We start from the raw sequence: 25,274 nt of genomic DNA, 5'->3' as shown, positions 1-25,274 counted from the left end.
TTAAGACCGCTGATCAGAGCAGAATGATGGAAGACGTTTGCATAAAGACGACAAAAGATGTAAGATCTTAGTTCAAAGATTTCACTTTTAAGCGTTTTCTGACAAAAGATGTAAGATCTTAGCACATTGACGAGTGAAAAAACAGCCCTATTATTAGTTTAAATTGATTCTTCTTCTTTTTCATCGTGTTTGGATTAGTATGGAGACACTTTCGCAGAGTCTCATCACCGGAATCAAATTCCAAGCTCTCCAGTGGGTTGTTGCAGCTGGTTTCAAACTCCTTATCCCGTATTGTCAAGCAGAGGTCAATCCCACTCCGCCACTACAAGGCATTTGTGCTGATAGATAAATATACCAAGAATTTTCTTAAAGTGTCAACAAAACAATCCAAGCAAGAAGAAAAAGAAACATACTGTGCTTTGAAGCACAATAAGCAAATAGTAAGTTTAATTGATTTTTGAACGTAATTCAATGATTGCAATTGTCTGCTGAATGCCAAAAATTACAAAAACCAAGTGCAATATTCTGATTGAACTGAATAGCCAAACTTGTTGATAAAATTGAATTACACAAGACTAGAGGGTCATAATGTAAATCGTGCATAATCTGGAGAGTTGAGCCTTTTTTAACTTTCAAGTGCAATCTCCATGATTATCCAATTAGAGTGCGGATTTAATGCGTGATTTTTTTTTTTTTTTATTACTCAGACGGAAACTTTTACAGCGGTTTTTTCATCTGTATGATGAATCTGTGAAAAGAAAAAAAAAAAAGACAATTCAATCAATCAGAAGATTCACTTATATTATTAGAGACATGAATTAAATCGTAAGAACAAAAGGATTTCAGGGGAAAATGGACCCACATCTTAATTTGGGTAATAAAATTACTTCCTCTGCTACTCCCGTGCAATAAGAGGTAAAATCCTTCAGTAGTAAGAATTGTCTTTTTTTTCAAACTACAATAAAATAGCTCTAATAATTCAACGCAAATTCCCTTTGCAAACACAAGAAATGAAAGAATTACTAAGAAAGCATAATTATAAGATCTTAATGGATAACTATAAAAATACGAATATTTGCCAAGATAAGTAGTTCTTTTTTTTCAAACTAATGTTTTGGTATTTCAACTTTTCACTTCAGTTGTACCAGGTGACGTTAAGATCAAGGGAAAATGCATATCATTCATAAATCTTTGTTTTTTTTTCTTACAAACAATAATGGCTATGGTATGACTCGATTATTGTGGCTTGGACATAAATTATTACAAGTGGAGTAACATTAAAAAATTTGCAGAATGTTGATTGACAAAGCTTTCATTTAGCCTGTGAAATAAAGTGTATCCCTATTTGCACACTCCCCCGCAAATAAATGCATAAACGTGCCTATCGGAAACAAAACTCATATATGGGCAATCAAAAAAAGTCCTTACCTTATTCTCCATATGCTGTTGAAGATTTTATTCACAGGAACAAAGATTATTCTATAGATGGCACTACCGAACAAGGGTTTAACAACATTGAAATAAACTAGACCAGTAGTCACAACGCCAGTGAGTATATACAGGAATTCGACACCATTGCAAAAGTCAACTGGCGCATTGGTTTCTATCGAATAATGAATGGCACCAGCAAAGTAAGTTATATAAAGTCCACAGCTTATCACAAGTGAAGCAAACTTGAAAAATGTGGAATGTTTGTAGACAAATTTTCCAATTAGTGAGTAGAAGAATGTGATACCAGCTCCAATACCGGTAGATGACAGTGGAGTTCTGCTGGAGTTTGGTAGCGAGGTGGTAGAGCCGTCTTCCTGAAAAATTCATCACTAATATCGTCATGATATTTTTTCTCTATTAAGCCAAAACTATAATGGAGTTTGACTAAAATAAAGTATAATAAAGTATAAAGGGAAAATAAAGTATAAAGGGAAAAATGAAAGCTATACAACAGAAAAACATTAATCGTGACAGTAGAAGCCAAAATTAAATTAAAACAAAAAAAATCAAAAAATCACTTCCCTCAATAGAAAGTAAGAGAAAACTATTAAGGATTTTTCGATGATATTTGCATATATTAGTTTGGTGATATATGCAGATGTTTCGGGTGGTTGCAATCTTTGTATTAAACAAAACGTGCAGAACTGACCTGCCATGGTTCGTATATTCGAGTTATAAAGAGTTGTAACGAGTTATAAAGTCAACCAAGCGTTTTCTTGTCAAATAAGCATTTAAATCTAGATTGGCATTCAACTTCTCTCTCAACACGTTGACTATTAATGACCGTGTTGTTCGAATCAAGGATCCGAATACAATCACGAGGTACTTAAGAGTTACAGAGGCAGGAATTGTGGCAGGACCAACCCTAATTTTTGAATCGAGATGGTGATGAAAACAAAAAAACGAGATATTCAGTTTTAGCAGAAGCGAATGAAAGCCCAATGTCAAACGGTCGGGCATACAGGCTATTCACAACAGCCTGTAGTAACTGAAAGTCATCAGACAGGAAGAAAATGTCCTCCACGCACGAAAGGCGACTCGTGTCAATGGATGGCTCGATAAGAAAAGTTGGTATTCGGCGGGTTACACAGCGGATAGTATTGTTAAATATTGAAGGACTTAAAACTGGACCCGGTTTTACTCCGCGACGCACGGGAATGTGGCTTGCAGAGAGGCGCAAATGAATCGGTCTACCCCGCTCCTCAAAAGTACTAAAATAGCTACGTTTAAGGATAGAGAATATTCTTTAGTATATATTATAATGAACTTATTTAGATCGTTTTTTTTTAGCTAATATTTGTTCTTTTTATTTTTGTAAACATATACAATAAAACTTAGAAAAACATTTTAATTTAGCTTAGGCAAAGAAACTAAACAAATCAAAATAATAATTTGTTAAAACACAACATTAAAAGTAAGTTTTACCTCCAGCCTCCTATAAACTTTTCTACAATGTATTTTACACTTTGCTGTGACACGATCATTTTGTTGCTTAAAAAGGTCATCATATGCTAATGATTTATCAAAAACTTAGGTTATCACTGCAGCATTCATGTTGCTATTTGGTAAGGATTTATTGTCTTGTTTCACAAACTGGAAGAAAACACCACTTTTCAGTGGCACGATCTCTTTTGCTACCCAAAAAGGAGCCAGATGCTGGTAATTCATTGTTAAATTTTATAGCACCCTATTGTTTTTACTTATACTTCATCACCGTTCTGTAAATCTAGCATCAAAACAGGCATAATCATGCGTTTTTAAAATCCTCCTACTTATGTGCAAGACTTTCACTATTCAGAGGTCTTTAATTTAAAATTGAGGGTAACAGGTTACAGCCAAAAAAAACCTATTTTCTTATTTTCCAAAATGAGGGCCTCAAAACGTTCGTTTTAGATTCTTGGACCATGATAAATTAATTCACCATTTTAGACTTTCCTTTTTCTGACATTTTAACCCTCTTTGAGCAAAACTGATGTTTCTTGGCACAAAATGACCAAAAACACCACTCTGCTGTGGCTTGTCAAGCTTGGGGGCTCAAAACTCATTTGTAGGGTTTTAGACCATGACCAACTGATTGGGTATCTTAGAATTTTCATCGTCAGGCATGTTGACCCATTTTTCACGATAACTAATGTTTGGTGGCACAAAATGGCAGAAAAAACAACCTTTTTGTGGCACTATCCATTTTCTCATTTAATAAAGATACTAAAAAATGAAAATGTCTTATACCTGAGTCCTCCTCTAACATTCTACGACCACTGGCTGGAAGCGATTACCCATTTGAAAAAAAAGAAAAAAGAAGAAATGTGAATGCTTCACATGAAAAAAAATTACTTGTCTTGTTTTCCAATGTGGGGGGGGGATGTCTATCAATTTTTTTTGCAATTTTTTGTCAGTGGTAATTCCAATTCAATCCAATGTGATTTTCATGGGGTTTCAGGCTCTTTTTTGAAATTCTCAATTATTTGTTTTCGCAAGAAATTTTTAGTACAAATATTAATCGAGTAGCAGTTATCATTCCTGAATTAGCGTCTAATAGCAGTTCTATCATACTAGACAGTTTTTTTGTAAAATGGGTTTTTAGAATTTTTGTTACTATGGGCTACAGTTCGCTCTTTACTAGATTATTTGAAAAAAACTACGTTTTCTAAAGAGTTAAAGAGGCTGAGTCACAAGTTCGAACCTTAAAACGTACAGGGATTAGAAGGTACAGTTAGGGGGCTGCCGCCCCCAAACCTCCCGCTTTCGCAGCCTTAAAAAAAAAAGTTTAACTGAAAGTAAGGAGCGACATTAAAACTAAAAACGAACAGAAATTATTCCGCATATGAAAGGGGCTGTGCCCTCCTCAGCGCCTCGTTATTTACACTAAAGTTTGACTTTCTCACAACTCTTTTTTTCAAACAATAAAAACTTTAGCGTAAAGAGCGAGGTGCTGAGGAGGGCACATCCCCTTTCATATGCGGAATAATTTCTGTTCGTTTTAAGTTTTAATATCGCTCCTTACTTTCAGTTTAACATTTTTTTTTTAAAGGCTGCGAAAGCGGGGGGTTTGGGGGACGGCAGCCCCCCCCCCCCAACTGTACCTTCTCATCCCTGTACGTTTTAAGGTTCGAATTTGTGACTCAGCCTCTTTATCTCTTTAGAAAACGTAGTTTTTTTCAAATAATTTCTGCACGTTTTTGTACAGTTTATTACTTATTATTGCTTGACTAACTGGTAGATGATTGTGTATTATTCTTTTCTTTCTCGACAGGGTGTTTTAAGGGTCGACCTTGTAACTCAGCCTCTTTAACTCTTTAGAAAACGTAATTTTTTTCAAATAATTTAAAAAAGAAACTGAGTTTCTTTTTTAAACTTTAAATTCAGTATATAAAAAATTTCCTCTGACGGTGAATCGAACCCGGGTTTTCCGCCTGACAGTCAGGAGTATCGACCGCTGTACTAAAGATACACAATTTTAATTGTTTTTTAGTAAGGGGAATCTATTTTTGACGCAAGCAAATCCCCACAAAACTTGATATTTGGTTTTTGGAAAACAGGGAAGGAGTGATCAGATTGAGCTGCAATTTCGAGGATAAGCTCCCAGGCCCCAGGAAAGCTTATCCTCTAAATTCCAACCAAATCGGACGACGTTAAAGGGGGGCTGTGGTCGGAGGGTCGAAACTTCCGGCCCACTTATACCCATGAACATACAGTTAGAGGGGGGTGAAATTTCGCACGTTTCTTAGTTCGAGCTTGGGCTACAAAATGCGACTGTCGCTGTCTCTCTGTGACCACTAGGACATAGAATCACTTGCGGGCTCTTATAGGAAAACGATAAGAGCCCGCTTATAGCGGGTTCTTATAGGAAAACGAGGTTTTTCGTAAATTTTAATTCGGGGTATAATTTTTTTGGTCTTAAAATATAAGAAGGCCCTACCAGGTTGAATTCTACTTCTAATGAGTGCTCAGTCAAACTGTTCAGGTTCCAACGGTGTCCTTTATTCGTTTATAACAAAATAAAAGTGACATTAAATTTAAGTGACGCTATTTGATTTTTTGAAAACAAGGACAGAGTCATCGGATTGAGCTGAAATTTCGAGAATAAGCTCCCGGGCCCTAGGAAATGAATAACCTCTAAATTTCAGCCCAATCGGACAACGTTAAAGGGGGGCTGTGGTGGGAGGGTCGAAACTTCCGGCCCAGTTTACCCCGTGAAGATAAAGTCGGAGGAGGATGAAATTTTGCACGTTTCTTAGTTTGAGCTTGGGCTACAAAATGCGATCATCGCCGTCTCTCTGCAACCTCTAGGACCTGAAATCGCTTAACATTGGGGTGGGTCGCCTCTTTATAGAGGCACAAGTGTGCCTCCTTGATTAAATAAAAAAAGTTTTTTAACTGAAAGTAAGGAGCGACATTAAAACTTAAACTGAACAGAAATTATTCCGTATAAAAGGGGTTGTCCCCTCCTCAACGCGTCACTCTTAACGCTAAAGTTTCTTATTGTTTTAAAAATAGAGTTGTGAGAAAGAGTCTAACTTTAAAGTAAAGAGCGAGGCGTTGAGGAGGGAAAGCCCCTTTCATATACTTAATAATTTCTTTTCGTTTTAAGTTTTAATGTGGCTCCTTACTTTCAGTTAAAAAAAACTTTTTTTTTATTTAATCCACGCACGAAAGGCGACTCGTGTCAATGGATGGCTCGATAAGAAAAGGCGGTATTCAGCGGGTTACACAGCGGATGGAATTGTTAAATATTGCAGGACTTAAAACTGGACCCTGTTTTACTCCGTAACACACAGGAATTTGGCTGGCAGAGAGGTGCAAATGAATGGGTCTACCCCGCTCCTCAAAAGTACTAAAATGGCTACGTTTAAGGATGGAGAATATTCTTTAATATATTATAATGAGCTTATTTAGATCGTTTTTTTAGCTAATATTTGTTCTTTTTATTTTTGTAAACATACACAATAAAACTTAGAAAAACATTTTAATTTAGCTTTGGCAAGGAAACTAAACAAGTCAAAATGATAATTAGTTAAAACACGACGTCAAAAATAGGTTTTACCTCCAACCTTCCTCAAACTTTTCTACAAGGTATTTTACACTTTGCTGTGACACGATCATTTTGTTGCTTAAGAGGGCCATCATATGCTAATGATTTATCAAAAACTTAGGTTATCACTGCAGCATTCATGTTACTATTTGTTAAGGATTTCTTGCCTTGTTTCACAAACTGGCAGAAGACACCACTTTTCAGTGGCACGATCTCTTTTGCTACCCAAAAAGGAACTTAAAGCCAGACGAGAAATATGAATCAGATAGTGGGAACTTGTAAATATTAACTAAAAAAAACAAGTTTTTTTTACTGAAAGTAAGGAGCGATATTAAAACATAAAACGAACAGAAATTTTTCCGTATATGAAAGGGGCTGTCCCCTCCTCAACGCCTCGCTCTTAACGCTAAAGTTTTTTATTGTTTTAAAAATAGAGTTGTCAGAAAGAGTCTAACTTTAACGTAAAGAGCGAGGCGTTGAGGAGGGTACAGCCCCTTTAATATACGGAATAATTTCTATTCTTTTTATGTTTTAATGTCGCTCCTTACTTTCAGTTAAAAAACCTGGTTTTTTTAATTTAATTTTTGAACGCTTTTGAAATAATGCAGGTTTTGATTTTAGCTCACCGTACATGAATAATTAAAACAAAAGTTGCATATTAATTTTACTTTTATTTGGTTAAATGGCTTTCTTGAAAGTTGTTTAATTTTATTTACGAACGTTTTTATTAGTAGTAAATATACGTAATTTACAAATTAATTTACGTAACAAACTCCTATATTCAAATATTTTTAATACGTACATTAGGGGGTTCGCCCCCTAGTCAATACCTCGTTCTTTACCCTAAAGTCCGAACTTTGTTCCAATTCTTTAAAAATGACCCCTTAATCACAAAGGCCGTTAATTAGAATAAATAGCTCTTATGAAAGTACTAAAAATCTTCGGCTTAAAGAGCGAAGCATGGACTAGGGGACGAACCCAATCATATACGAAATGTTACCGTTCGCTTTAAGGTTTGACTTTGCTTCTTACTCTCCGTTGCAAAACTTGTTTTGTTTTTTATTTAATTTCTTATGTTTTTTTTAAATAATGCTGGGAAATCCGGCGCCCCCTTCATATCAATTAACCTTCCCCCATTAAAACTTCCTCCATAGAAAGATCCTCCCACATAACCCCTGACCCACCCACCCCACCCCCCACTACCAGAAAAAATCCCCCTGAAAACGTCTGTAAGCTTCCCAATAACCAATACTATATGTAAACATTTGATAAAGTTCGTAACTTTCGGCCCTCCCCCGGGGGACTTTAGGGGATTAAGTCATCCTAGAAGATATAGTTATACAATTTTCGACCATGCTGAATAAAATGGCTATGTCAAAATTTTTATCAGGTGACTTTGGGGAAAAAATAGCGCGGGAGGGAGCCTAGTGGCCCTCCATTTTTTAGATCACTTAAAAAGGGCACTAGAACTTTGGATTTCCGTTTGAATGAGCCCTCCCACGATATTCTAGGACCACTGAGTCGGTACGATCACCCTGGGGAAAAATACCAAAAAACAAATAAAGACGCATTCGTGATCCTTCTTCTGGCAAAAAATACAAAATTCCACATTTTTGCGGATAGGAGCTTGAAACCTCTACAGTAGGGTTCTCTGATAACTGAATCTGATGGTCTGATTTTCATTAAGGTTTTATAACCTTTAGGGGGTGTTTCCCACTTTTTTCGAAAATCAGGCAAATTTTCTCAGGCGCGTAACTTTTGATGGGTAAGACTAAACTTGATTAAACTTATATATTTGAAATCAGCATTAAAATCTTATTCTTTTGATGTATCTATTGGTATCAAAATTCCGTTTTTTAGAGTTTCGGTTACTATTGAGCCGGGGCGCTCCTTACTTACTCCTTACCACGAACTGTTTGATTGCAGCAATCGCTGGAACCATGATTCGAGGTAGTTGCGTGTAAGTTGTTGAACTAAAGCCGAGAAAATGATTAGTGCAGGGCTTTCAGTTCATAAAAGTGTAGGAAAGAGGAAAAATTTGCGTCATTTTAAATTTCGTAGGTGATGGCCAACAATGCTGTTTATCGATTTTCTAATGACAATAACTGCCAAAAATTTTTCAGTGAAAATACCTTCAAAAGCTATTTTTATGAGGGGGAGACAAAACTTTAAGCGAACAATTGCATCCCCCCCCCCCTATTTGACACGCCTGGGCTCGTGTTTGCCATTTTATGATGACACTAAAACTTTGAATGATGATGATGATGATGATGATGCATTTATAAAAAAAACTCATAAAAGCGTCGTATTGGAGCAAAAAAAAGAGAAGAAGAAGAAAAAAGAGCGAAACAATGAAACAAATGTAAGAAAGCACAACAGAAACATAAAAAGCACTGAAAACAAAACAACACAAGGTCAATGCAGAAAATAGTGAAAACGAGGGATTAAGTGCATCCAAAAAATGTGCGTGTCTACCAACGACTGTGCCTAAAGGGTCTGCAATCCGGTATTGAGATATAAGACATCGGTTCTTGCTCCATAGCCGCAAACCTAGCAGAAACTTAGCATTTCAAAAAAACGCTTACCTGATTTACTTAATATCACTTTCTGTAAAATTGTTCCAAATCGGCAAAAGAGCAAGAACGCGGGGTACAGAAAAGGTATTGTATACTCTAGCTAGGATGCATCGGTTATACCGTGTTTACGGGGATACCAAAAGCTTTGCGTAATTTTTCACTCAGCTGCTGTTGTAGGAGTAAACGGGCAGACTTTAGGTTTGCACCACTAGGAAGGCCGAGATAATTAATCATAGGTGAAATTTCGACAATTTACCCATCCAATTGGACATTTTTTTACATTGCCCCCATGACAACCAAAAACGATAATTCCACTTTTGGTAGCATTGAAAGAAAGGCCGACTTTCTTATAATCAGCGCTCAGGATAGGAAAAGTTTTTTCAACAGAAGACATAAATCATATATGACATGTATCGTCCGATTAATTTATTAATGAAAAGTCAAATCTACGGTAGACTTAACTCAATTTAGCTTTCTTTTGAGATTCCCTAACGCTATTATTGTGGAAAGGAGGAGACTTAGCTCCTCCCTGTCGAGTGCCTTTCCAAATACGTAATAATACTTTCAATCGAACATAACCATCTTATGTAGGCACTTTTATAGCAAAACGCAGCTTCAAGTACATGTTTTTGAGTACAAAAACAAAATTCGGTTGATTCCTCACCTGACCTTTCTGCGCTCCACAGAAGATAAGAATGCACGCCCGAGTCAAAGGTACAAGATACGTCATGAGTCGTTAAGACATCTAATTCAATACCCTGGAGACATTTATGAAGTAGCGACTGGTACTGGCAACTGGCGACAGGTATTTCGCTTCCAAACTTAGAGCGGGAATTCAAAGTGAAAATAATTTAGCCAGTCTTCTTCATTAAAAATGTGTTTGCGTTTTGCCAAATCCGCCATTTCTAATCCCCGGACGGAGGACATTTTCTCCAATTTTCACAATTTTATTAGACCCCGACTCTCCCGCTTTGCCTCCCTAGCAATCTCAACTTACTCTCCGATCCCTGTAGTAACAGAGATGTTCCGAAAAAGGTTTAAACCTTCTATTCTGGAGCACCTTAATAAATCCTGATATGCGTACTGAACCTGCATGGACTCCTCCGTCTCTTATTTTAGTTGATAGTGTATGGTCACAATAACTGTGCCCAATTTTTATCTATTGCCACTTTTTTTTTGCCCTTTTGTGGTTCTTATTTGAGTTCTTTTTTCTTTTCTTTTTAATTTTTCCTTTGCGCAATCCTCTCTTTAGTTGTAAATATTTCTATTTGAAATTTTGACATTTAACTGATATTCTGATTTCAATTTTTCAATTGTTGTTTTTTTACAGTATTTGACTTGGAATTCGAATTCAGCTATTTTATCTTTTAACCTGTGATAGTTGTTTGGCATATGTATTATCATTTTACCCCCCCCCCCCCCACTCTTCCTTTTTTATTGCCATGAATTGCATTAAGTTAATTTTAGTTCTTGGAAATTTTTTTTTTTTTTTTTTTTTTTACTATTTTGTGTTAAATTTTTACAGTCCATTTTTACGCTGGATTAGTATTTATAAACTCTGTCTTGCTGTATCTATTGTTCTGATTTCTTTTACCTAACATATGAGACGAATTTGGCTCTAGTAGAGCTTGTGAAAGCCTTTTGAAAATAAATATCATCTTATCTTTTATCTTGACAAGGTAGATTTACATTGTCGGAGCATTTGTTTGACTTCTGCTTCTCAACAAATCACCAGATTTAAATTGTTTTTTATTAAGAGCATCTGTGTTTGCATCGATAGCACTCGCTTTATGCTTCTGCAGAAAATTCAAGATTTTTTTTGTGTTCAACCTTATTTTGCTTATTACACCAAACCTGGGACACCCACAGTCGTTCCATAGGTAGTACCAAAATTTTGAAGTCTGACATGACTACTTTAGCTCTGAATTAAGCGACCATTTGGGTACTTCAGAACCTACTCATATTTTTCGTAATGACACGGCATCAGACTCAGCACAGCGCATGGCATGCGCAATCTCAGATCAGTAAATAATATTAATTAACGCTTGTTTTTCGTCTGGGGCTACCACTTAGTTCTGCTGAAGTAGGTGAAAATAGATCATAATTTTTACAAGAATGAAATCCAGGACATATCTTTAGGTATCAGTATCGATGTTTTTCCACTCTTGCTTAAAGAACCGCTTCTGCTTCTGTTTCACTTGTAAAAATTGTTATATCTCTTAGAAGGTATAATAATTCGAAATATAATAATTCGAATTTAAATAATATAATAAATCGAAAAAAAGTTCGAACTTAAATAAGTTCGAACAATTTCAGCCGTCGTAAAGGAAACACTTAGGTCAACATGGCAGGCACTATGAACCTGTACGTCTCTGGAGCACATCATAAAGTCCAGGAAACTCGTTGCACTTCAAATGTGAACATGAGAGTATGCAAAGTCATTAAAAATAGGATTCAGATTATCAGGTGCAGAAAGAAGGATTTCAGTCCTTGGATTTGACTGCTGAGTAATATCGCAGTTAAAATCGCCAGAAATAATGACAGAGAGAGACTTATCTACGATTTGATTATAAGAGCTGACTAGCTTAGCTACTGTTTTGCTAAATTTTTCCTCTGAGACGAAGTTACGATAATGGGTTAATAGTTAACATGAGAAGATCACTATATTTCCGATTTCAATTGCAAAAAAATATTTGTTTTCAGCCAAGAGAGATGCTGAAATTTTTGACTTGTACAGAATAGGTACGGCACCTGAGGGCCGTCCTCATCTAAGACTCTTAGCAGGAACGGCAAAGACGGATGTACTATTGTTTACTTTCAACAGAGGCAGATAGTCAGTGGAAGAAAAACGTTCCTGTATACACAATATGTCATTGCTGCATAATAGACTCTATATGAGAGTGGGCTTGTATAACTTCACGCCATTCAGATTCCAAGCCGCCACTCTAATATCACGTTTATTCATTGTAGCTGCATAGGCTTCTTAGCCATAGGAAACTCTATACTGTAACAAGAATGTTCTGGCTGCTTGCACACGGTGCACTTCATAGAGGCATTATCAGGGCTATCTTTTGAGTTACCATGATTGCCGGAACATCTTGAGCAGCGAAAAGTGCCTTTGCATATCTTGGCAGCGTGACCGTATTCTTGACAATAGAAGGACCCGATCGGTGAACACAATACTCATCTATGGGGTGCTTTTCGTTGCCATAAGTGAGTGGAGAGCCCATTAAGGTCAGCAAGTCTGCGCTGCTGTGAAACAAAAGCTTGTAAGAGCGTGTTTCTCTGATTCTCTCGGCTTTAGCATATTTTTCGGCCATTGAACTTAGAATTTGCGGAGTGACGTCAGCAGGAACATGTCGTACTATACCATTGTAAGAAAAGGATTTCACTTAGGCATCGCATTTTGTCGTAGGCAACCGGGTCAGAGGCCCCAAACACAGAAGCTAGTGGGCGCCAGAGCTGGGGGGTCGTCTATTTCAATCAAATTTTTCAATTTGATTTGGCTTTTTTTTTGCTTATATTTGAGTAGGGAGGGCGGCACTGCAATTAATTTTTCACCGGGTTCCAACTGCCGTAGGAACGGCTCTGCTTGTTAATAGATAGTGGATTTGTAGAGTTTTGAGTGTATTTTAGAGGAGCTGAACGGCTCGAAACAATTTTAAAAAGTGGAATATACAAATAATTTTTTTTATGAAATTGTGAGTGGATTAAGATTAGCAATAATAATTTTATTATTATGTGTTGCAGTTATGTGTGGCATTATGTGTGTAATATTATCTGTTATTTTTGTGCATTATTATTATGCATTATTTTGTGCAATTATTGTTTCTTATTATGTGCGTTTTTGTCTTTGTTATTGCTATGTGTTGTTGTTCTGCTATTTTATTGTTATTTTGTATTGGCTCAAAGAGACTTTGTCGCAATAAATATCTACCTTTCTATTTATTTATCTTTCTTCATGAACAGAGGCAGGAAGAAGAAGAAGAAAAACTATTAAAAGTGAGAGATAATCAAAATAAGCAAAACTTGAAAGCAACCTTAAAAGGAACTAAAATACCGAACTTACACATTCACTATGCAATTTATAAAACAATTTTTGATGAACCAGCGTTATAACAGATTATTTGAAAAAAATTTACGTTTTCTAAAGAGTTAAAGAGGCTGAGTTACAAGGTCGACCCTTAAAACACCCTGTCGAGAAACAAAAGAATAATACACAATCATCTACCAGTTAGTCAAGCAATAATAAGTAATAAACTGTACAAAAACGTGCAGAAATTATTTGAAAAACAACTACGTTTTCTAAAGAGTTAAAGAGGCTGAGTCACAAGTTTGAACCTTAAAACGTACAGGGATTAGAAGGTACAGTTGGGGGGCTGCCGCCCCCCAAATCCTCCGCTTTCGCAGCCTTTAAAAAAAAATTTAAACTGAAAGTAAGGAGCGACATTAAAACTTAAAACGAACAGAAATTATTCCGTATATGAAAGGGGCTGTGCCCTCCTCAACGCCTCGCTCTTTACGCTAAAGTTTGACTTTCTCACAACTCTTTTTTTTAAACAATAAAACAATTAAACAACTCTTTTTTTAAACAATAAAGCGGGGGGTTTGGGGGCTGCCGCCCCCAAACCCCCGCTTCCGCAGCCTTTAAAAAAAAATGTTAAACTGAAAGTAAGGAGCGACATTAAAACTTAAAACGAACAGAAATTATTCCGCATATGAAAGGGGCTTTGCCCTCCTCAGCGCCTCGCTCTTTACGCTAAAGTTTGACTTTCTCACAACTCTTTTTTTTAAACAATAAAAACTTTAGCGTAAAGAGCGAAGTGCTGAGGAGGGCACAGCCCCTTTCATATGCGGAATAATTTCTGTTCGTTTTAAGTTTTAATGTCGCTCCTTACTTTCTGTTTAACATTTTTTTTTTAAAGGCTGCGAAAGCGGGGGGTTTGGGGGACGGCCGCCCCCCCCCCCCCACTGTACCTTCTAATCCCTGTACGTTTTAAAGTTCGAACTTGTGACTCAGCCTCTTTAACTCTTTAGAAAACGTAGTTTTTTTCAAATAATTTCTGCACATTTTTGTACAGTTTATTACCTATTATTGCTTGACTAACTGTTAGCTGATTGTGTATTATTCTTTTCTTTCTCGACAGGGTGTTTTAAGGGTCGACCTTGTAACTCAGCCTCTTTAACTCTTTAGAAAATGTAGTTTTTTTTTCAAATAATTTAAAAAAGAAACTGAGTTTCCTTTTTAAACTTTAAATTCAGTATATAAAAAATTTCCTCTGACGGTGAATCGAACCCGGGTTTTCCGCCTGACAGTCAGAAGTATCGACCGCTGTACTAAAGAGACACAATTGTAATTGTTTTTTAGTAAGAGGAATCTATTTTTGACGCAAGCAAATCCCCACAAATATTGATATTTGGTTTTTGGAAAACATGGAAGGAGTGATCAAATTGAGCTGAAATTTCGAGGATAAGCTCCCAGGCCCCAGGAAAGCTTAACCTCTAAATTTCAGCCCAATCGGACAACGTTAAAGGGTGGCTGTGGTGGGAGGGTTGAAACTTCCGGCCCAGTTTACCCCATGAAGATAAAGTCGGAAGAGGATGAAATTTTGCACGTTTCTTAGTTTGAGCTTGGGCTACAAAATGCAATCACCGCCGTCTCTCTGCGACCTCTAGGACCTGAAATCGCTTAACATTGTGGTGGGTGGCCTCTTTATAGAGGCACAAGTGTGCCTCCTTGATATTTACTTTCAGTCAAGAGAAATGAATGATCATGTGAAATCATGGATCTGGAGCTAGGGAAACTGGAATTTTACAAATATTGCAAATATTTGCAATACTTGCTGTCAACAAAGCAAAAGCTATAAAATTGAATTTTTTTTTCAGTACAGAACGACGAAAATAATGAAAAAATTTTTCCCCCGTCCAAATTAATAAAACACGTTATTAAGAAAATATCATAAGATAAACCTTTTGACGCATCAACATGTTGTGTGCAGGAGTTTTCTTTTTCATTTCTTTGTTATGTTTTCTCTTTCTCTCTCTCTCTTTCTTTCTGTCTCTCTCTCTTTATCGCTCTGTCTCTCTGTCTCTTTATCTCTCTGTATCTCTCTCTCTGTGTCTCTCTCTCTCTCTCTCTCTCTCTCTCTCTCTCTCTCTCTCCCTCTCTCTCTCTCTCTCTCTCTCTCTCTCTCTTCCCAATAAAATAGAATTTAGGTCAGTACTGATAAAACTTTTTATTCTGAGCAAGAATACCCACATGACGGTTCTACATCTCAGGATCTGAAATTGTGCTACGTTAAATCTACTTAGTCATAAGGGGCCTTCGGATGAGTACCCTATATTCCTAACATTGCTATGAATATTCGAAATTTTTTCCGTGTTCCCTGTAATCACGTGTTCCCTGTGAACACTTTTTCCTGTGTTCCTTGTAATCTTTTGATTCTTTGCCCTTTTTATTTCTTTCTCCCTCTGATATCCCTTCTGGTATAGATTTTTGCTTGTCCCAGCCTAAATGCCTGCTCCAGTAACCAAAACTTGCTGCTGGTCCATTTTTCAATGATCGGTCTCGTCTGAAATATATTACTTGAAAAAAGCCAGAGTGTGAGGACTTAATGGAAAACTTACAAAACCTACGTTTGGTAAATAAGGTATTACTCCGAAACATTTCAGAGCGGGAGATAATATACCTAAATAATTACGGTACGAGTAACTCCTAGCCAATGACTAATCTTCATTTCTAAAAATAATCGTTCGACGCTTTGCGTGGAGCCTGAGGTCAAACGAGTATCTTCGTAGACTGTTAGACCAGACTCTTCATACGGCTCAAGAATCGAGTACAAACTTTCAAGTTTTTTTGTTTATGGGCTTTGTGTTTTGTTTTTTTTTTGGGGGGGGGGGAGGGAGAGATGTAGGAGACTTATAATTCTGGGCTGGGGGAGCGGTGGTGAAACAAAATTCCCCTGGTCTTCACAAAACAGTACCCGCTAAGATTTTCTTTTTAATACATGTCATCTTAAAAACTCCGCTACAACATTTGAAAGTATTTTAATGGGATTCAAGAAAATTCTAGCTAGCATTTAAAGGCCTTTTGTTCAGAACCAATAATACAGTTAAATATAAATGAGGTCTTACACTATCCTTATCGTAGTATTTTCTTCGAGTTGGGTAGACTTTTGTGCCATCCGCGTCAACTACTTCAACGGATAAGCGATCATCTTGGTCTTCGATTCTTTGAAGCTGAAGGTCTGACGCATCCAGGGCCTGATTTTCATACACTCCACTAGAAGTCATCTCTTAAAGGGGAAAAATAATCAAGAAATAGAATAATAATAGTAATGTTGGGTGTTACTGAGGATTTTTCACGGGGTGTAGGGGGAGACAACCAGCCCATCAGAGGTGAGGGAACTAATCTTGCACTCACTTTTGAAGGATTTGAGATGGGGAGGGAGTTATTTTGAGGGATGAAATGTTAACCTCTCCTAATAAATGCCCATGATTCTGAGCTCAGTAGTGTTCAGATTGGGTGTCTTTAGGCCAAAAATTCTGAGGAGTTCCAGACCCTACTTTTTTGGTTCCTAAAAACGTTGGAGCAAGTGATTCCAATTCTTAGTAATAAATCTACCGGTAAATGATCTAGGGTGTTCCGACAGCTGAAGGATTAGTTATCAAGTTGATCCAGATGTTTGTCCTTGTCATTCCAGTTATTTGGATTGATGCAGGTCTATCCTAAAAGTTATTCCATTCAGGCCCAAGATTTTTTATTTTACTCATCCTCGTAGATTGGAGAACAAATTAGGATAGCAAAATGTTGCAATTTCTTAAGAGCAAAAAAGCAGCGACTAGAACTCCCCAAAATTTTCCGACCAAAGGCACCCGATCCCCATATTATTCTCATTACAAAAGAATAAGTAAACTGCGACCCAGGCACTTACAGGTGACAAGACTTCCAATTTGCTCTCACGATATATAGCTACGAATTCGAAATTTAACATGTTGATTTTTGCAGCATTTATCACCAAAACAAACTGAATTTCAAGCAACTTAATAAACATTGCAATTCCTGCAAATTGGAAGTCAAACAGACTTCCTTGGGTTTCTTTTGGGGTTTTGTTGGAGTTTCTCCTACCCTTGTAGGCCTTACATGTAGTTGGAGAACAAATAAGTTAAATTATCTCAAGCATTGTTATATATTCACTCGGCTGAACTTGTCAAGCATATTTTTAAATTTGCTTTTGGTTGAAATCCCAATACATTCAGCAATTAAAATTCCGACAAATTTGGTTCCCCATGCTAGTCAGAGGCTACGCTATAGCGTTGCCTATAGTAAAGGCCATACGGCTCCAATGTTTTATTATTTATTGATTTATCTATTATTTTTGTCCCACAGGCACTTCATATGGAAGGGGTCGTCGTATCAAACAGTTCGTGGTAACGAATTGTAAGTAAGGAGCGACCCGGCTCAATGGTAACCGAAACTCTAAAAACCGGAATTTTGGTACCAATAGATACATCAAAAGAATCAGATTTAAATTCTGATTTCAAATATATAAGTTTCATCAAGTTTAATATTACCCATCAAAAGTTACACGCATGAGAAAATTTGGCTGATTTTCGGAAAAAGGGGGAAAGACCCCCTAAAAGCTATTGAACCTTAATGAAATTCACACCATCATATTCAGCGTATCAGAAAACCCTACTGTAGAGGTTTCAAGCTCCTATCTACAAAAATGTGGAATTTTGCATTTTTTGCCAGAAGAAAGATCACGGATGCGTGTTTGTTTTGTTTTTTTCCCCAGGGGTAATCTTAATGACCCAGTGGTCCTATAATATCGTAGGAGAGTTCATTGGAACGGAAATTAAAAGTTCTTGTGCCCTTTTTAAGTGACCAAAAAATGGAGGGCAACTAGGCTCCCTCCCACGCTCATTTTTTTCTCAAAGTCACCCAATTAAAATTTTGAGATAGCCATTTTGTTCAGCGTAGTCGAAAATCTAATAAATATGTCTTTTACGATGACTTAATCCCCCACAGTTCCCAGGGGAAGGGCTGCAAGTTATGAACTTTGCCCATTGCTTACATATTGTATTGGTGATTGGAAAGTATACAGACATTTTCAGGAAGAATTTTTTTCTGGTGGGGGAGGGGGCTGGAGGCGGGGAGTACGCGGGAGAATATGTCCGTGGAGGATGTTTCTTTGGAGCAAGGGACATCTCTATGAATGGGGTGCCAGATTTCCAAGCATTATTTAAAAAACGATCAAAAATTAAATTAAAAAAACACAGTTTTTTCAACTGAAAATAAAAAGCCACATTAGAACTTAAAATGAACATAAATTATTACGTATATGAGGGGGGTCTCCCCCAAGTCAAAAACACTCGCGTTACGCAACAGTTTTTTTATTGGTTTAAAAAGAGATATCTATTATAATTAAAAGGCCGTTGTGATTCAGGGGTTTGTGAATTAAAAATTTTTTTAACTTTTAACGTAAAGAGCGCGGTATTGACTAAGGGGAGAACCCCATCATATACGTAATAACATATACGTAATAAAAAAATACAATAAAAAAAACAAGCGATACGGCTCAATAGTAATCGAAACTTTTAAAAACGGAACTTTGATGTCAATAAATGTATTAAAAGAATGGGCTTATAATTCTTATTCGAAATATATGAATTTGATTAAGTTTAGTATTACTCATCAAAGGCTATGAGTCTGAGAAAATCTGCCGGATTTTTAAAAAGGGGGAAAAAATCTCCTAAAAGTGAAAACATTCTAATAAAAATCACACCGTCAGATTCAGCGTATCAAAAAACCCTATAACAGAGGTTTCAAGCTCATATCTGCAAAAATCTGCAACTGTGTATTTTTTGCCAGAAGAAAAATATACGAATATAGAATTTCGTTACGTAAGTTAATTTCTAAATTACGTCAGAACCAAATTTAGAGACAGCCATTTAGCAAAAGAAAAGTAAATTTTTTATGCAAATTTTGTTTACTTATTCAATGCCGGCGAGCCAAAATAAAAGCTGCATTAACTAAAAAACGATCAGAAATTAAATAAAAAAAACAAGTTTTTTAAACTGAAAGTAAGGAGCGACATTAAAACTTAAGACGAACAGAAATTATTCCGTATATGAAAGGGGCTGTGCCCTCCTCAACGCCTCGCTCTTTACGCTAAAGTTTTTATTGTTTAAAAAAAAGAGTTGTGAGAAATTCAAACTTTAGCGTGAAGAGCGAGGCGTTGAGGAGGGCACAGCCCCTTTCATATACGGAATAATTTCTGTTCGTTTTAAGTTTTAATGTCGCTCCTTACTTTCAGTTTAAAAAACTTGTTTTTTTTATTTAATAAACTTCAAAAGCGGCTCATTCGATTGCAAGTAGAGAATTCTAGTGACCTTTTTAAGAGTCAAAAGTGATCGGAGGGCAACTAGCACCCCCCCCCCCCCCCACTCACGCCTTTTCCCCCCAAATACATCCGGTAGAAAATTTTAGGCAGCCATTTTGATAAAAATAGTTCAAAGATCATATAAAAAAAACTCCGGGGTCAACACAACCCCCCAGGGCCCAGGTGTAGGCGTTGGAAGTTATGCCCTGTGGGCAAATATGGTCCTTTTAGAAGGGGTGCTTGTATAAACTTCAGAGAGGGCTCATTAAATTAAAAGTTCTAGTTCACTTTTTCAGAGTCAAAAGAGATCGGAGGAAAACTAGCCCACCCCCCTACGCCCCCTTTTGCCCAAATGCATCAGATAAAAACTTTTAGATAGGCATTTTGTTAAAAATAGTTCAAAGGTCAGATGACAAAACTCCGACGTCAACACAACTGCCCAGGGCCCGGGGGCAGGTGTTGTAAGTTATCCCCGGGGGTATATAAGGTTCTTATGGAAGGGATGCTCGTATAAATTTCAGAGAGGGCTCATTTGATTGGAAATTGAAAGTTCTAGTTCACTTTTAAAAGTCAAAAGAGGTCCAAGGGCAACAGCCCCCCCCCCGCCTTTTTCCCCAAATACATCGAATAAACTTTTGAGGTAGCCATTTTGTTAAAAATAGTTCAAAGATCATATAACAGAAACTCCGGGTTTACATAACCCCCCAGGGCCAGGGGGCAGGCTTTGTAAGTTATGCCCTGGGGGCAAGTATGGTTCTTATACAATTAATGCTCGTAAAAACTTCAAAGAGGGCTCATTTGATTGGAAATTAAAAGTTCTAGTTCACTTTTTAAGATTCAAAAGAGATCCAAGGGCAACAGGCTCCCCCTTACCTTTTTTTCCCCATACCCATCCGATAAAAATTTGAGATAACAATTTTTTAATAATGGCTCAAATATCAGATAACAAAAACTCCAGTGTCGACCCCCCCCCCTAGGGCCCAGGGGCAGGCGTTGTAAGTTATGTCCTGGGGGCATATATGGTTCTTATGGAAGGGATGCTCGTATAAACTTCAGAGAGGGCTTAATTGATTGGAAACTTAAAGTTCTAGTTCACTTTTTAAAAGTCAAAAGTGATTGGAGAGCAACTAGCTCTTCCCCCCCCCATTCCTTTCCCTCAAAATCCCTGCGATAAAATTTTGAGATGACCATTTTGTTAAAAATACTTCAAAGGTCAGATAACAAAAAATCCGATGTCAACACAACAACCCAGGGCCCGGGGGTAAGCCAAAAATATGCGGGGGGTAGGCGAAAATATGATTAATAAATAAATTGTAAATTATTGCCTATAGGGGGGGGATAGTGGCTATCATTTTTAAATGATAATACCTCATTTTTTTTATTGAAAGCAGGGATGCCAAAAAGGTAATTATTTTTTCATTTAAAGTGGAGACGGAAGAAAATGATATCAAATTCCCTGGGAAACCATTGAAATATTTTGATACACCCAGGGCCCCTCACTGGGACATGTTCATTGTCTTGGGTATTTTGCGATTTCTCATAGGCTACTGGCCTAATTTGGCTTTTGTATGTGCTCCCTTTTAGTTAGATTCTTTGGATCTTATTGAATGCCACGGCGAATATATAGCTCAGTTTTCCAATAATTTGGGGTATATCTGAATAATTTTGACATTTCTGTTATTGTCTTTGTACCCCTTTACTCATACCCTCAATTTTTTTTTTTTTTTTTTTAGGAACACTAAGCTATTTAACGTTATTTTGCGTGTTTGTTTGAACCATATAGTGACCTAGTTAATTGATAAGTAAATTATTTTTCTAATGTAAAGCTGAGACGGTATCCTATCAAGATGATATCCAGAAGGGGGGGGGGTTTGGAAGTATAATATTTAAATGATAATATCTCGAAATTTTTTATTGAAAGCAGGGATGCCAAAAAGTTAATCTTTTTTTCATTTAAAGCAGATGCGGCATCCTATTAAAGTGGTATCCAGAGGGGAGGGGTTGTGTACTAACATATTTAAATGATAATACCTCGATTTTTTTTGAAAGCAGGGATGCCAATAAGTTAATTACTTGTTTTTTTTATTTAAAGCAGAGACGGTATCCTATCAAGATGGTATCCAAAGGGGAGGGGGCACAGGGAGTTATTATATTTAAGTGATAGTACCTTGATTTTTTTTTATTGAAAGCAGGGAGGCCAAAAAGTTGAAAAGTTGACAAAAATTAACAAGGTTTTCTTGAGTTATACTTGATACAGCACTTTTATAGTTTTATCGTCCAAAGGGAAAGGGACATATGCGTCCAACCTGTTTTTTTTCTTATTGATGAAACGCGTTTACTTTGAAAACATTCATTCATAAGTACGAGGCAGATTTACACTAAAACGAATTGGAGTGACGAAAGCGATATCAACACCCCCACCTAACGTTGCACTCGAGTGACAATGGTGCCCTTGGTCCAGTGCCCAAGTTACATTAAAAGGCCAGGTCATAATAAAAGCTTTCAATTTGGGAGGTTCAAGGAGGAGTCTTTGACAGTCTCGTGACCTCAGGGTACTAGATGTTGTAACGTTTTTACGTATCTACAGTGGTTTGAAAAATTTATCACCCCACAAATGATTACTAAAAATATGCACAAATATAACAAATGTAACATTTGTAATAATTTTTTCAAAGCTTTGAAGAAAAGCAAAAAAGGTTAAATACCCCTAACTACTCTTGAAAGCTATTTTAAAATGAAACTCTTTGGAAATTTCCATGGATATGACTAGACCCAGGCGCCGCGCCGGTGGATCGACCGAACGCCGCCGACAAGAGGCCCAATCGGCCGCCGCCGAAGTGTGTTTGAAGGATACCATAATTCTTCACTACTCTCTTGTTCGTTAATTTTCGTTTCTTTTGTTACTTTGTATAAAAACCAGACAGATGTAATATGTAATTGCAAATATTGCAATATACACAGTTCTTCATATGTTGACAAAAAAAGTATCGTCTTTATGAAATGAGTTTAAATCATTTCCATTGCAGTTCTCCAATTGCCATTTCTTACATAATTCGTAGTCAAGAATTTTATTTTCAAGTGGAATAGTAGTGAATTGAACGCATTCACTACTATACAGCTTCAGCCTTCAGTTGGATTTTGAAATTGACGGCCGACAGATGTTTCTACAGCTGAATTGTAAGTTTGCAGAATTTTGTTTTTCTTTTCCTGTTTTTAGATAAGATTTTCTTAATGTTTAACACTCAATTGTTGAATGACTGATAGAAAATACAATCTTCTTTCTGAAACATTTTTAGCCCCCCCCCCCCCCCAAAAAAAAACAGCTGAATTGTAAGTTTGCGGATTTTTTTTTTCTGTTTTTAGATAAGATTTTCTTAATGTTTAACATTCAATTGTTGAACGCCTGAAAGAAAATACAATCTTCTTTCTGAAACATTTTTACCCCCCGCCCCCCCCTCCAAAAAAACCCTTCTATTGAGACAAAATTTAGCTATAGACTAAGCTATGTACAAGGTTGGGGAATTAAAGATTGAAAGGGAAGTTACCCCAAAAAAAGATTCATAAATAAATTGTAAATTATTGCCTATAGGGGGGGGGGGGTAGGGAGCTATCATTTTTAAATGATAATACCTCGTTTTTTTTATTGAAAGCAGGGATGCCAAAACGATAATTATTTTTTTTATTTAAAGAGGAGACAGAAGAAAACGATATCAAATTCCCTGGAAAACCATTAAAATATTTTGATAGACCCAGGGCCCTCCATTGAGACTTGTTCATTGTCTTGGGTATTTTACGATGTCTCATAGGCTACTGTCCTAATTTGGCTTTTGTGTGTGTTCCCTTTTAATTAGATTCTTTGGATCTTATTGAATGGCACGGCAGATCTATGACTCAGTTTTCCAATAATTTATGGTACATCTGAATAATTTCGACAATTTTTTTGTGTCTTTGTACCCCTTTACTCATACCCTCAATTTTTTTTTTTTTTTTTTTTTTTTTTGAAGGAAAACAAAGCTGTTTAACGTTATTTTGTTTTTTTGTTTGAACCATATAGTGACCTAGTTAATTATTAAACAAATTATTTTTCTAATGTAAAGCTGAGACGGTATCCTATCAAGGTGGTATCCTAAGGGGGGAGGGGGAGGTATTACATTTAAAGGATAATATCTCGATTTTTTTTATTGTTAGCAGGGATGCCAAACAGTTAATTTTTTTTTATTTAAAGCAGAGATGCCATCCTATCAAGGTGGTATCCAGAGGAGGGGGGTAGTGGGGTATCATATTTAAATGATAATGCCTCGATTTTTTTTTAAAGCAGGGATGCCAATAAGTTATTTTTTTTTTATTTAAAGCAGAGACGGTATCTTGTCAAAATGGTATCCAGAGGGGGGGCATAGGGAGCTATTATATTTAAGTGATAGTACGTTGATTTTTTTTTTTTTTTTTTATTGAAAGTACGGATGCGTAAAAGTTGAAAAGTTGACAAAAATTAACAAGATTTTCGTGAGTTGTACTTGATACAGCACTTGTATAGTTTTATCGTCCAAAGGGAAAGGGACACATGTGTTCAACCTTTTTTTTCTTATTGATGAAACGGGTTTACTTTGAAAACATTCATTCATAAGTATCAGCAAATTCACACTAAACGAATTGTTGTGACGAAAGCGATAACGACATCCCCACCTAACGTTGCGCTCGAGTGACAATGGCGGCCTTGGTCCAGTGCCCAATTTACATTAAAAGGCCAGGTCATAATAAAAGCTTTCAATTTGGGGGGTTCAAGGAGGAGTCTTTCACAGTCTTATGATCTCAGGGTACTAGATGTTGTAACGTTCTTACGTATCTACAGTGGTTTAACAAATTCGATCCCCCACAAATGATTACCAAAAATTTGCACAAGTATAACAAATGTAACATTTGGAATATTATAACACTTTTTTCGAAGCTTTGAAGAAAAGTAAAAAAGGCTAAATACCCCTAACTACGCTTGAAAGCTATTTTAAAAAGAAACTCTTTGGAGATTTCCAAGGATATGACCATGAAAGAAGCTTTGATCCTGGGTGGAGATCAAAGAGGAGTCTTTGAGTATTTAGACCACAGGTGACTTATTGTTGTGACTTTCTTAAATTTAGTAATTTTTTGAGCATTTGGAAATCAAAGCTTAAACTCAATAACTGATACTAAGTGTCCTAACATTTTGCTTGGATTAAAAGTGACGAACTAGGAAGAAAATTTCAACATCTTCCTGGAGCTACTTCTGTCTGCATTAATATGCATACAGAAGTAATTAAATGTAAATGTAATTAAATTTCATTTAATTAAATTTAAAACGGATGAGCTTTTCTTTTTTTACCTAAGAAAATAGCTGGCACTTCATTTTTCTTCATACCGAATAAACCATTAAGTGTTTTTTTTTTCTGTGCAATTGAAGTGTTCTCATGTGAAATGTTCATTATGTATTTTTCAATTTGATAAATTTACTCCTTTTCGATGCAGTTTATAATTTGACTGATATTAGGTATTTGTAATTTGGAATGAATCCCCAAAAGAAAAAATGAATAATATCCAAAAGAGCAGCCAAAAACAATAAAAAAGCAGCAGTTCAGCCTTAGCCTACATGACATATATTCCATAAAGAAGCCAAAAAAAACTAAAAAATTTTTTTTTAATTGTTATTAAAAACCAGCTTTTAATACAAGAAGGCTTTTTAGGAATCCAAAAGAGCAAAACAACAATCAATATCAAAGTCGCCAATTTCAAATGTTTTAAAGGTGACAAAACAGATATAGG

The 25,274-nt window shown here is 36.4% G+C and overlaps 1 protein-coding gene across 4 annotated transcripts in view; it reads right to left on the bottom strand.

The window, feature by feature from the left end:
• The window catches only part of LOC148949208 (uncharacterized), a 242,483-nt gene that overhangs the window by 93,363 nt on the left and 123,846 nt on the right, over positions 1-25,274 (bottom strand). For all 4 annotated transcript variants that reach the window (XM_089093251.1, XM_089093252.1, XM_089093250.1 and 1 more), the window contains exons 2-3: positions 16,234-16,394; positions 1,429-1,805 (exon numbers count right to left, since the gene is read on the bottom strand). In XM_089093251.1, coding sequence (XP_088949377.1) covers positions 1,429-1,805; positions 16,234-16,394 — 538 coding nt within the window. The remainder of the gene's footprint in view (positions 1-1,428; positions 1,806-16,233; positions 16,395-25,274) is intronic.

This window comes from Artemia sp. Qi Xiang Cuo, chromosome 8 (assembly GCF_049724085.1).
Source record: "Artemia sp. Qi Xiang Cuo chromosome 8, ASM4972408v1, whole genome shotgun sequence".
Classification (NCBI taxonomy): domain Eukaryota; kingdom Metazoa; phylum Arthropoda; class Branchiopoda; order Anostraca; family Artemiidae; genus Artemia; species Artemia sp. Qi Xiang Cuo.
This window is presented reverse-complemented; position numbering and strand designations above follow the sequence as displayed.